This window comes from Salvelinus fontinalis, chromosome 13 (assembly GCF_029448725.1).
Source record: "Salvelinus fontinalis isolate EN_2023a chromosome 13, ASM2944872v1, whole genome shotgun sequence".
NCBI lineage: Eukaryota > Metazoa > Chordata > Actinopteri > Salmoniformes > Salmonidae > Salvelinus > Salvelinus fontinalis.
This window is the reverse complement of record NC_074677.1, coordinates 44,495,140-44,508,697: the sequence shown is the minus strand read 5'-3', so window position 1 is coordinate 44,508,697 and position 13,558 is coordinate 44,495,140. Positions and strand designations below refer to the sequence as shown.

Genomic DNA, 13,558 nt, shown 5'->3' with positions numbered 1-13,558 from the left:
GCAGCGGCATTCCTTTTGTGGACAATATTTACACTTTTTAGGATACAATGTCTTTCCTATACTGTACAATTCCTTTCATCCATTTCTTTGTTAGTTATATTAACTCATTGAGCACGGTCTTTGTTAGAATTCCTAAGGTTTCTCTTAAAGCAGGGAAACTTGTCTCTTACAGTATGTTTATAATGAACATATAAAACAATATGACCAAACACAAGTTCTTCCTTTATTATCATCAATGCTGCATTCAGTTTGACATTAACATGATCGAAGAAGTAGCCACAAGCCTCTATTATAATCTCTATTGATTATGGTACATATTTAGCAACACGACATACCGGTACTATCATTAAATTAATTTTAGAAATAGACCTGCAACCCCTGGCAAAGGCAATTGGAATATCAGGCACTAGTTGTTCGTTGGTGGTTGAGTTTGTGTGTGCTGCACCACTATTCCTAGAGGCTTGTCAAAAAAAGTGACTGTATGGTTGTGACAATACTTTCACAAACAGGCTGTCCCCAAAAATACTTACGTAAAACCGTGAGTTACACACACTCAAACTGTGAGTACAATCCTTTCCAATCCTTGTCATATGAAGACAAAATGTAGAATCCATAAAACAGGGAACAAATGATCACCGTGCACAAACGAGTGAAGTGGTGAAAAAAACAAAAAGATCATCAAGGACAACAACCACCCGAGCCACTGCCTGTTCACCCCGCTATCATCCAGAAGGCGAGGTCCGTACAGGTGCATCAAAGCTGGGACAGAGACAGAAGCTGTTTTTCAATCTCAAGGCCATCACTGACATTGAGTGGCTGCTGCCAACATACTGACTCAAATCTCTAGCCACTTTAATTGTTAAAAATTGGATGTAATAAATGTATCACTAGTCACTTTAAACAATGCCACTTTATATGTTTACATACCCTACATTATATGTATATACTCTATACCATCTACTGCATCTTGCCTATGCCGTTCGGCCATCACTCATCCATATATTTATATGTACATATTCTTCTTTATTCCTTTACACTTGTGTGTAAAAGGTAGTTGTGAAATTTTTGATTACTTGTTAGATATTACTGCATGGTCGAAACTAGAAGCACAAGCATTTCACTACACTCGCATTAACATCTGCTAACCATGTGTATGTGACTAATAAAATTTGATTTGAAAAGCAGAGAAAACAGAAGGGCAGATGGTTGATTGCACGGAATGTGACGTATTGACACCTGACCACAATACCAAGGTCAAAGGTCAACTGTCAAAGGACATTCAACAAATAACTAGTAGGGTAGAGACCATGAGTGACTCTGAAATGGCACCCTATTTTCCCTTGCATGCCATTTCGGATGGAGGCCATTTGTGAGTGCAGCACACACACAACTCTGTACATATCAGGTTATTGACAGGTAGAGAGAATTTAGTCACAATGAACGCAAAGTGATGTATTCAAAGAGCCCAGATACAAGGCTGATGTCACTATACTTCCTCAAACTGTCCTTCCTCAGAATTGTCCCAAACAGTCTCGGCAACCCAGAACCAAATCTCAACTTAATACAAAAATCTTCAACAAACTAACTTAGTCTTTCCCCACATCTTAGTCATTTGATAAATACCACCATGCACATATGGTTAGTTCCAAATGAGATCCTGGACAGATGAAGACTACAGTACATATTATTTAAAAGGCCATAAATATAGTAAAAGTAAAACAGACTTTACATTCAGTAAGTTATAGTCAGAACCATGTGGAAGGATAGTTGATCCGCTTGGCTTGTGATGGCACTGTGACGTTGAGGCTTGAAGAGTTACGTTTTTTTCTGCAGAGGGTCTTTGAGACAATGGGATAATCTCAATTGCATACTACTTGCACCCCCCCCCCCCTCTTCTCACCTCCTTCTCAAGACCCATTGGATGAGAAACCCAAAGGTACCTCCCCTCTGACCTTCTCCTCCAATGGGTTTTGAGAAAGAGGCGAGGACATGAGAAGTATGCAGTGGAGATTCTCCCACAGAAGAGCGCATTCTCAACCCTTTTCGCATTATCGTGCCGACCCAAACCGTACTGGCTCAGATTTTGGTTTCACATTTCCCTTTCTAGCATGGTTTCAGCCAGTACAGTACAGCTTGGATTGGTTCAGTAGCGTGAAAAGGAGCTCTCTCTCAGGGAGTAGTATGTTTCTGTCAGCGTTATAAATGTTCTATGAGTTGGTTTAGAAACCCAGAGGGTGAGGAGCGACGATGCCTCCATTCTCCACTACGGCAGCAGATATGGCCTTCATGTTCTTGAAGACCTGGGTGGTGGAACTAGACTTCAGGTCCTTGACGTTCTTCATGATCCTGTCATAGGCCTGGTGGTGGAGGGGGGGACAGAGATCAGACATGTATGTACAGTGTACACACACACACAATATAGTGGCAAGAAAAAGTTTGTGAACCCTTTGGAAATACCTGATAGTCATTTACAACATTAACAATGTCTACATTGTATTTCTCATAAATGTTACGTTATTTTAAAAGGACACTTTTTTTGCTTTTCTTTAAAAAACAAGGACATTTCTAACGTCAACAGTGAAGAGGCTGTTGACGTTAGTGTTGGTGTTAGTGTTGGTGTTTTGCGGGTACTGTTTAATGAAGCTGCCAGTTGAGGACTTGTGAGGCGTCATTTTCTCAAACTAGACACTAATGTACTTGTCCTCTTCACCGATCCTCCACCAAATTTCACAGTGGGTGCGAGACACTGTGGCTCGTAGGCCTCTCACCCAATGTGACATTTGGTGGAGGATCGGTGATGATCTGAGGTTGCTTTCAGCAAGGCTGCAATTGGGCAGTTTTATCTTTGCTTCCTTCTGATCTGCCAATGTTCCCCAACTGAGGATTGTTTTTTCCAGCAGGACAATGCTCCATGCCACACAGCCAGGTCAATCAAGGTGTGGATGGAGGACCAACAGATCAAGACCCTGTCATGGCCAGCCCAATCCCCAGACCTGAACCCCAATGAAAACCTCTGGAATGTGATCAAGAGGAAGGTGGATGGTCACAAGCCATCAAACAAAGCCGAGCTGCTTGAATTTCTGCGCCTGGAGTGGCATAAAGTCACCCAACATCAATGTGAAAGACTGGTGGAGCACATGCCAAGACACATGAAAGGTGTGATTGAAAAATCAGGGTTATTCCACCAAATATTGATTTCTGAACTCTTCCTAAGTTAAAACATTAGAATTGTGTTGTTTAAAAATGAACTTTGTGTGTGTGTGTGTGTGTGTGTTTGAGAGAGACTCGCCTCGATACACCAGGTTTCACACAGGATCTTCTCATGCTGGGCAGAGGCATGACCCTGGCTCAGAGAGCGGGATGCCCTGAAAGAGAGAAGGAGAGAGGGAGATATCATTCCAATTCATGCTTTCATCTTTTTCACAGAATATAGCACGTTACACAAATGGCAACCTATATTTCTACTGGGGTCGTTCCAAGCCATATCACCCACCATCTCAGATTGTTCTGAAATAGTTTCTGTAGTTAGAAACAGATAAGATTAGCATTCCTGCAACAACATTTCTGAGAATCTAAGCTAATTGGTTCCATCCAAATTGCCCATTTTAAATTTATAGGATTCATATAATGTATTGTTTAGTCAACCTAAGTAATGCATTCTCTGGGAATTTTATATAGATTTTTTTATCCTGTTAAGAGAAATCTGTCATTGAAGTTATTAGGTTTAATTCCCATCCTACACCCTGATATTACCAGGTTCTGACCTCTAGATGGTGCTGTTCCCCCTCAATGTTAACGGGATAGTTTACTCAAATTACAAAACAACATATTGGTTTCCTTAGTCTATGGACAAGGTATGACAGCAACCCAAGCTTTGGTTTTGTTTTCTTGGCCACTGTTTCAAATGCTAACATTTTAGCACTTGTGGCACAAATCCAATACAAGTCAATGGTATATATTAGCATTTCCCGCTTCATATCCAAATCATCTACAAGTAGCATAATTTAGTTGCCTTACCGAAGAGCTCATTGACTATCAATGTGGCACCATCATACGATTCCACCTTTCCAACAAGTCAGTTCCTCAAATTTCTGCCCTGTTAGAGCTGCCCTGGTCAACTGTTAGTGCTGTTTTGCGAAGTGGAAATGTCAAGGAGCAACAACGGCTCAGCCGTGAAGTGTTAGGCCACACAAGCTCACAGAACGGGACCGCTGAGTGCTGAAGCGTGTAGCTCATAAAAATCGTCTATATAATATTCTGTCCTCGGTTGCAATACTCCTTACAGAGTTCCAAACTTCCTCTGAAAGCAACGTCAGCACAAGAACTGTTCGTCGGGAGCTTCATGAAATAGGTTTCCATGGCCGAGCAGCCGTACACAAGACTAAGATCACCATGCGCAATGACAAGTGTAGACTGGAGTGGTGTAAAGCTCGCCGACATTGGACTCGGGAGCAGCGGAAACACGTTCTATGGAATCATGCTTCACCATCTGGCAGTGCGAATCTGGGTTTGGCAGATGCCAGGAGAACGCTACCTTCCCCAATACAGTGCCAACTGTAAAGTTCGGTGGAGGAATAATGGTCTGGGGCTGTTTCTCATGGTTTGGGCTTGGCCTCTAAATTCCAGTGAAAGAAAATCTTAACGCTACAGAATACAATTAATGACATTCTACACCTTTCTGTGCTTCTAACTTTGTGGCAACAGTTTGGGGAAGGCGCTTTCCTGTTTCAGAATGACAATGCCCCCGTGCACAAGAGAGGTCCATACAGAAAATGTGGTTTGTCGAGATCGGCATGGAAGAACTTGACTGGCCTACATAGAGCGTTCACGTCAACCCCATCGAACACCTTTGGAATGAATTGGAACACTGACTGGGCCAGGCCTAATCGCCCAACATCAGTGCCCGACCAAACTAATGCTCTTGTGGCTGAATAGAAGCAAGTCCTCGCAATAATGTTCCAACATCTAGTGGAAAGCCTTCCCAGAAGAGTGGAGGCTGTTACAGCAGCAAAGGAGGGACCAACTCCATATTAATGGTCATGATTTTGGAATGAGATGTTTGACAAACTTTTGGTCATGTAGTGTACCTTGTTAACATCTTGCGGCTGCAGGGGCAGCATTGAGTAGCTTGGATGAAAGGTACACAGAGGTGCCCAGAGTAAACGGCCTGCTCCTCAGTCATAGTTGCTAATATATGCATATTATTATAAGTATTGGATAGAAAACACTAACGTTTCTAAAACTGTTTGAAATATGTCTGTGAGTATAACAGAACTCCTATGGCAGGCAGAAACCTGAGAAAAAATCCAAACAGGAAGTGGAAATTATTAGGCTGGTTGATTTTCAACCAAGATCCCATTGAAATCACAGCGAGATATGAATGAGTTTGCACTTCCTACGGCTTCCACTAGATGTCAACAGTCTGTAGAACCTTGTCTGATGCCTCTACTGTGAAGGGGGGCCGAATGAGAGGGGAATTAGTCAGGTCTGCCATGACCTGACCATGCTTTGACCATGCGCGTTCACATGAGGGAGCCCTGTTCCATCGCTCATCTGAAGTCAATGTAATTCTCTGGTTGGAACGTTATTCAAGATTTATGTTAACAACATTCTGGTCCCGTGGTCCCGTGTGGCTCAGTTGGTAGAGCATGGCGCTTGCAACGCCAGGGTTGTGGGTTCATTTCCCACGGGGGGACCAGGGTGAATATGTATGAACTTTCCAATTTGTAAGTCGCTCTGGATAAGAGCGTCTGCTAAATGACTTAAATGTTAAATGTAAATTCTAAAGATTGATTCAATACATCGTTTGACATGTTTCTACTGAACTTTTGGACATTTCGTCAGCTTTTAGGGAACACGCTTCGTGACTTTGGAATTGTTTACCAAATGCGCTAACCAAAGTAGCTAATTAGACATAAATAACGGACATTATCGAAAAAAAAATCAAGCATTTATTGTGGACCTGGGATTCCTGGGAGTGCATTCTGATGAAGATCATCAAAGGGAATATTTCTCATGTATTTTCTGGTTTCTGTTGACTCCAACATGGCGGCTAATTTGACTATTGTTCTGAGCGCCGTCTCAGATTATTGCATGGTTTGCTTTTTCCGTAAAGTTTTTTTGAAATCTGATACAGCGGTTGCATTAAGGAGAGGTATATCTATAATTCCATGTGTATAACTTGTATTATCATCTACATTTATGATGAGTATTTCTGTTGAAACGATGTGACTATGCAAAATCACTGGATGTTTTTGGAACTAGTGAACGTAACACGCCAATGTAAACTCAGATTTTTTTATATAAATATGAACTTTATCAAACAAAACATACATGTATTGTGTAACATGAAGTCCTATGAGTGTCATCTGATGAAGATCAAAGGTTAGTGATTCATTTTCTCTATTTGTGCTTTTTGTGACTCCTATCTTTGGCTGGGAAAATGACTGTGTTTGTCTGTGATTTGGCGGTGACCTAACAATCGTTTGTGGTGCTTTTGCTGAAAATCCTATTTGAAATCGGACACTTTGGTGGGATTAACAACAAGATTACCTTTAAAATTGTATAAGACACATGTATGTTTGAGGAATTTTAATTATGAGATTTCTGTTTGAATTTGGCGCCCTGCACTTTCACTGGCTGTTATATCATATCGATCCCGTTACCGGGATTGCAGCCATAAGTTAATAGACTGCTTATAGACAGGCGCGTCAATTTAACTAGTCAGTTAAGAACAAATTCTTATTTTCAATGATTGCCTAGGAACAGTGGGTTAACTGCCTTGTTCAGGGGTAGAACAACAGATATTTACCTTGTCAGCTCAGGGATTCAATCTTGCAACCTTTCGGTTACTAGTCCAACGCTCTAACCACTAGGCTACTTGCCACTCCCAGTCTTCATACCCTAACTCAACAACAATTTTAAAAAATTAGCTACTAAATCAGGCAAAGGCAAATGCAGTTTAGGACCATTTGGACTGCTCAGAGCTGGCGGGAAGGGTCTTTGCCTGGCTGGCTGGCTTTGGGACTAGCACATCGACGCAGCTGCAGTGAACATCAGGATTTTTCTCTTAAAACAGTGGAGAGGTAGAAGACAGCTCTAATAGAAAACATGGCTAGGTAACTGCTATTTGACCTGACATGAAACTAGGACTTTTAATACTGGGGAGGGATTAAAAAAAAGAATTTCACCTAATCGCAGGAATAGCACCATTCAGAATCTGATAATATCAGCATGTAGGATGGGACATAAACCTACATTTCAATGACGCCTAGTTACTTTACCCTGCCTTCATGAACATATCTACCTCAATTACCTCATACCCCTGCACATTGATCTGGTACTGGTACTCCCTGTTTATAGCTCCACATTGATCTGGTACTCCTTGTATATAGCTCCATTATTGTGCATTTTATTCCGAGTTATTATTATTATTATTTTTTTTTACTCTGCATAGTTTGAAAGGGCTCATAAGCAAACATTTCATGGTAAAGTCTACACCCATTGAAATTCGGGCACATGTGACAAAAAATGTGATGACTAATTTCTCTGAACAGAAAAATAAATTCACTGAGAATACATTACATGGGATGAAGAAACAATACTCTTGAGCCACAGCTCCATAATACATGTCAGAAAGAGAAGTGATACTACATACTCGTTGTTGGGGTGGGATTGGCGATGGTGTGGCGGGATTCCTCGTCTAACTCATTGTTAGAAAAAAAGTTGTCCAAATCAGATGTTAGGTACTATATTATATATGATTCCTTTAAATTAAAAACAGCCAATTTGGAAGCACAAACAGCTTAAAGGAAAATTCCACCCCAAAACTAAATTTTGGTATTTGTTTCATTTGTCAATTGTTGATGTAGTCCCAAAACGTTTTGCATGTCAGCAATCAAGATCAATAACTTTCAAAATACCGAAACACAGCTGGTATGATGCTGCAGCTCTTGATGGCTGACATGCAAAACATTTTGGGACTAATGAAACAAATACCAAAATATCGTTTTGGGGTGGAATTTTCCATTCAATTTCTCAGAGATCCAATTATATTTCAAAAAAATAATGATGCAGGAATGCTAATCTCGTTTGTTTCTAACAACAAATTATTTCAGCGCAATCTGAGATGGTGGGTGTGGAAATCCTCTTGTGCTTTTTGAAGTGGAACGACCCATTGGGTAAGAGTGGACCAGAGAGCAGCGATGACATCACAAAAGCAAAGAACACCAGACAACATACAGATTCTAATACAGCATTTCTACAAATAAAACATGGTTTAGTAAGGATCAGTATTACCTGGACAGGACAACAACCATAGCGTACAGGTCAATGGCACTGTCTGCCACTCTCTTCAGCACAAACTGCTCATCTGCAATGGAGAGGAGAAATAACATTAGAATACGAACCATATAATATTGGCCATTAAACACTACCCAGCTAGCACATAACGTTCTGAGAACCATATGTTTCTTAGAGCTTGGTCAGAGCGTGTTGTCCTATGGTTATTTTACATTCAAACATTCAACCTTCCCACAACGTTCTGGGTACGGTGCAGGATACCCGGCAAGCAGCATAACGTTTTCTACAGGTTTACTCCCGGTTCTATTTAAAAAGGCATGTTCTCAGAGCATTCAGAGAATGTTAAGAAAACGTTCTTCTGTGAGAATTTCAGTACTTCTGCATAACGTTTTGTGAGGGCATTTTGAAGTTAAACCTCACTAATGCTTGTGCACTGAAATATCTGTCTTTGAGCCTAGGCGTTGGGCTTGAGATTGTCAAAGAAAATAACTCATAAGATGGAGGAGCGTGTCTGCGCAGTAATAAGAGGCCTGCTCTAACTGTTCTGTGTGTGTAGAATGACCCCATGATATCTGGGTGCTTACCCAAGAGCTGACAGAAACTAACTCATATAAAGATAGAACAGTGTGTGTGTGTGTGTGTGTGTGTGTGTGTGTGTGTGTAGAATGACCCCATGATATCTGGGTGCTTACCCAAGAGCTGACAGAAACTAACTAGTTCCTCTTCGCTTAACTGAAGACAGAGCAGTGTTAAATTAAAAAAGTGTTAAATTCTGCACACCAGTGATAGAACTATTGTTCTGTTTGGAGCCTGTTTCTGGGCGAAAGATTCAAGGTTTGTGTGTGACCAGTACGGCCATACATCATCTGGGCCGACAGTCAAAGGCACTTGCTTGCCCAGCTTGGGGGAACCGTTGAGCTACTGTTAAAGGTAGTATGTCTGGGGTGACTTCCTGTCATTCTGGCCATATTGTCCTCACTCAGTTGTGACAGACTGAGGCAACCTTTTCACCCAGTTGTCTCCCCTCACACACACAGGGTCACGTGCTTTGCAGATGCTTGCGTTGGGTAGCTTGACTATATAAATGATCCTGTACTCTTTGTACAGGAGGCTCTCACTCCATTTCACCTGCGTGGGTGGCGCGACCAGCCTCCTTATTATAATATGTTTTTTATAAAAGTAATACTTTGATTGATTATTGATTTTGCCTCTCCTCACTAGTTAAAGGTAGAATTTCCACCACCGTTTTCTGCAGATTTCCTCATGGTTCATTTTAAAAACTCAACTTCTCAGAACATTCAGAAAACTTTCCATCACAAACACAAGAAAACATTAGTAACGCTCAAATAACGTTCTAAGAATTATTTAAAAACATACATTCCGAGCTTCAACAAAACCTTTCTATATCCTCTCACTTGTTATGGGGTGTGTTTGAATAGACAAAAATGTACAGCTTTGTATCAGTAAAAAAAAAAAAAAAAAAAAAAAAAAAAACTTGCTACCTTCATCCTGGTTCTCATAACCTCCCAGCAACCTAAAAAGTGATGTTCCCAGAACAGTGGAAAATGTTCACTTCCGTTCTCAGAGCTTTTAAAAAAACATGTCGTTTTAGAAGTCAGGAAATGTACGGCTTCGTTCCCAGAACCAATGGGGGAAACAAAAACGTACGTTCCCACAACTTTAAAGGATCCAAATGTGCTAGTTGGGCATCCTTAAAAATCAGGTTCACACATTTAGTTCTTCTTATGTACTGTAGGTTGACAGTGTATTATAAATACTCACGGAGGATGTTCTTGCCGTGTTTGAGCAGCATATCCTCGACAGTGACTCCAAAGTGCTCGATAGCTTTAACAGCCTGGAAGAAATACGGACGTCAATCAACTGGGAGTCTTAGACGTACAGTGACATTATGGCATGGATGGATTACATACAGCCACGGAGGTCAATGCAAGCTTTGAATCTCTCTCACCAGATCTCCACTGTGAGAGAGCTCCGGATGGACTGATCCCTGTAGAGAGAGGCCAGTGCTCAGACCTGCCCTCCTGGATAACAAGAAAGAGACAGATGGTTAGGGAGTGTTGTAGGGCTGTCAGATTAAAAAAAAATAGATCGACCAAGAGTTGTCTGTTCTTTCGATCAATCGATTGGTTGACATTTTGAAACATGCATTTTCCCATATATTGACACATCCTATGTGTTTGAATCAAATCAACTATATTCACTGAGCTTGTCTGATGCTTTAAGCACACGGTTTGATTAAATAATTAAGACAAATGACGAGGGAGTCCGACCAGCAATTGATTTGATTGTGCAGGGCCGGGCTCAGACTTGCTGTGCTAAAAAGAAAAAGACAGCGAGTGACTGACTAGCACCCGTTGTCGCTCTCTCCTCCCTGCTGTAGCGACCACCACAGAACATCAAAATGTTCATCGCGCTGTCCGTGTTGCAGGAGCTAAAACATAATTACAGCCATTTCTGACCTAAAAGTTGTTTTCGAAATCCATCATTTGTTTAGGAAAAACATTCCCTATTCCCTTAACCCTTGCTCTCTTTACGTGACACATGTACGCATCGCATGCAAGTAACCTAGAACCTGTTCGCAAGGGACTAGTATTAATAGAGAACGTTGGTTGTGTAATTATTACTCCAGAATGTCCCTTATTCCAGAGGATGATTCGGATGGGATTCGTGTTTTTTTCCCCAGACTGCCCCATGTAATTCTTAATTTTTTCCCAATAAACTGACAGTTATGACGGAAGCCTGGAGGTTTTTACTCTAGGCGTGAAGATAAAGTATTTCAACATGTCCAGGTGATTAGGTCACACTGAGAACTCCAGCTTTCGTCCCAACTTTCTAAACCATCTCCCCTTTAAATGTCGCCATAATATTTGAATTGAGGAAGTGTGATCATAAATCATTAGGATACTTTAGCAAGCCGCAGTACGTCCTAAATTCCCCCCCAGCCTTCAGATGTGAGCTAAACAGCGCAATTGCCCGTGAGATACATTTTAAACGCTATGGATGAGAAAGTAACTTATCATTTCCAAGTGTTTAGGTCAGTTGTATGCTACTTTGTCATCTATTAACAGCAAAGGTTGCATTAAATAGGCTCAATATTTCTTACTGCTGCATTTGGTAATATTCAACTGACAAGCACAAAACAAACAAAAGCATTCACTGTAAAAGTTGATCAACTCTATATGAATGGCCTACGTGTAGCCTGTGCACAGCGCTTAGTTCAATTTATCCAATCAGTTGTTGTTTTCTTGTGAAAACCGCAAGCAAACACCTGTCAAACGCGGGCATTTCTCTCAAACCACGGGGATGTCGATTCGCATGGGACTAGTGTTATCAGAGGACCTTGGAGTTCGCCGAACAATTGTAGGTTATTCTGGTTGGAAATGTTACTCTCCTTAGGCGAGACCCAAAAGATGTCGGTCCGTGCTTACCGAGGTGTAGCCTACAGTTTTGCCTGAAAATAACGCCCATCTGTGATAAGCCTACCGTTTGTAAAACACCAAAAAGCAACATCCAGACAGGACCAAAAAAAGATGTACGCTCGTGCTCACGTGTTTACTAGATTTTAGCCTACCATGTCGGCCTACAATGGTAGGGCCACCGTTTGTAAAACAGGCCATTGAGTTGGCTTTATTAGTCCTGATTCCTGTGACTAATCAATTTGGCTATTTAAGTGTAACAGTATAACTTTAAACCGTCCCCTCGCCCCGACACGGGCGCGAACCAGGGACCCTCTGCACACATCAACAACTGACACCCACGAAGCATCGTTACCCATCGCTCCACAAAGGCCACGGCCCTTGCAGAGCAAGGTGCAACCCTACTTCTAGGTTTCAGAACAAGTGACGTAACTGATTGAAATGCTACTAGCGCGTACCCGCTAACTAGCTAGCCATTTCACATCCGTTACATAAGCACTGAATTTCAGCTACCCAACTTTGTTAGGAGTTATCCCGAGCCTATGTGCAATGCATTTACACTGCGGGAAATGCATAAGTATTTTCTTTTTTGTTATGATCAGCTTGTCAAAAAAAAAAAATGACGGATACAAACTTGAAACCATCGATCATGACAATGGGGTGAAACTCTGATTGTCCACCTTTATTACCGCAAAGACTAAAAACAGTTGCATTCGTTCGGGAATTAAATGTCCAAAATCTAACGGCTTATTTATTGTTTAAGCTAATTATAAAGTGTAGTCATTATTACAGTAAAGTAAAGATTAAAACAGCTGAATTTGTGAAATTGTTTACTTGACATGTTGTGCTAGGCTTGGTGCTCATCAGTAGGCTATTAAAGAAACACTCAAACAGGCAACAGAAGCAGGATCTGTCTTATTTATGTAGATATATATATATATATATTGATGATTTATAAAGCCAGGCACATTAAACAGTTAGACTGTCGATTATAGACCTAGTTATGTTGGGGTCTCCCCTCTCCTCACTTTTCTTAGGCAATAAGTCAAGGGCTGTCTTCTCATCTCCTCATTCTGCTGCCACCTCCGCCGCATTGTTCTCAACACCAATATGCTGGTTAACTTTGTTAACAAGCAACAAGGTCTAGGAAATGGCGCCAATTCAACAGCGCTATGATGCGTTTCAGAACCACGGACAGCGACCACTATCCAACGTGGGAGAGAGCGCATTTGTTTTAAAATAAATGTTTTATTAGTGTTACACCATCGTTTTTATGTAATATATCCATATACAATTTCAGTAGCACATCTTGGACTGAGCCATCCCCACGGCCTCCACAATGGATCAGTCCACTCAGCGCAAATCAGAGGGGTGTCTTGTACAACATGATATTTTTTTTTGTATTTGTTTTTTTGCTACTGCTCGACTAAAGAAATCTCGGTCGACCAAACTATCGACTAGTCGACTAAATGGGGTCAGCCCTAGTGTGTTGACAAGTGGGCTTCTTAAACAGCGTGTTACACACTGACCTCTTGGCCCTCTTGGTCATTTCTCCAGCCAGCAGCCCAGCGTTTCCCAGAGGGTTCTTCAGAGCCTGCTGTAGAGACTTCAGGTGCTTCCCTGCATCCTGAAAACAACAGGAAGATCAATACCATTCACTCTCCATATCTCACACCGACATAGAAAACCACATTGGAATAGAATTACTACAAAAGGAACATATATTGGGTAGACTCAATATGGCCTCCGGCCCACCCATCATGAGACAGTGACTTGAATGGGGATTGCCGTTCATGCAATTCTATTTCCATTTCAAAAAC

The 13,558-nt window shown here is 41.4% G+C and overlaps 1 protein-coding gene across 1 annotated transcript in view; it reads right to left on the bottom strand.

Annotated features, from left to right (window-relative positions):
* Positions 1 to 201: 201 nt before the first annotated feature.
* The window catches only part of acadvl (acyl-CoA dehydrogenase very long chain), a 31,831-nt gene continuing 18,474 nt past the window's right edge, over positions 202 to 13,558 (bottom strand). The window contains exons 15-20 of the mRNA XM_055942992.1: positions 13,268 to 13,365; positions 10,271 to 10,343; positions 10,084 to 10,156; positions 8,299 to 8,371; positions 3,290 to 3,365; positions 202 to 2,357 (exon numbers count right to left, since the gene is read on the bottom strand). Of these exons, the coding sequence (XP_055798967.1) occupies positions 2,220 to 2,357; positions 3,290 to 3,365; positions 8,299 to 8,371; positions 10,084 to 10,156; positions 10,271 to 10,343; positions 13,268 to 13,365 (531 nt within the window). The 3' untranslated portion in view covers positions 202 to 2,219. The remainder of the gene's footprint in view (positions 2,358 to 3,289; positions 3,366 to 8,298; positions 8,372 to 10,083; positions 10,157 to 10,270; positions 10,344 to 13,267; positions 13,366 to 13,558) is intronic.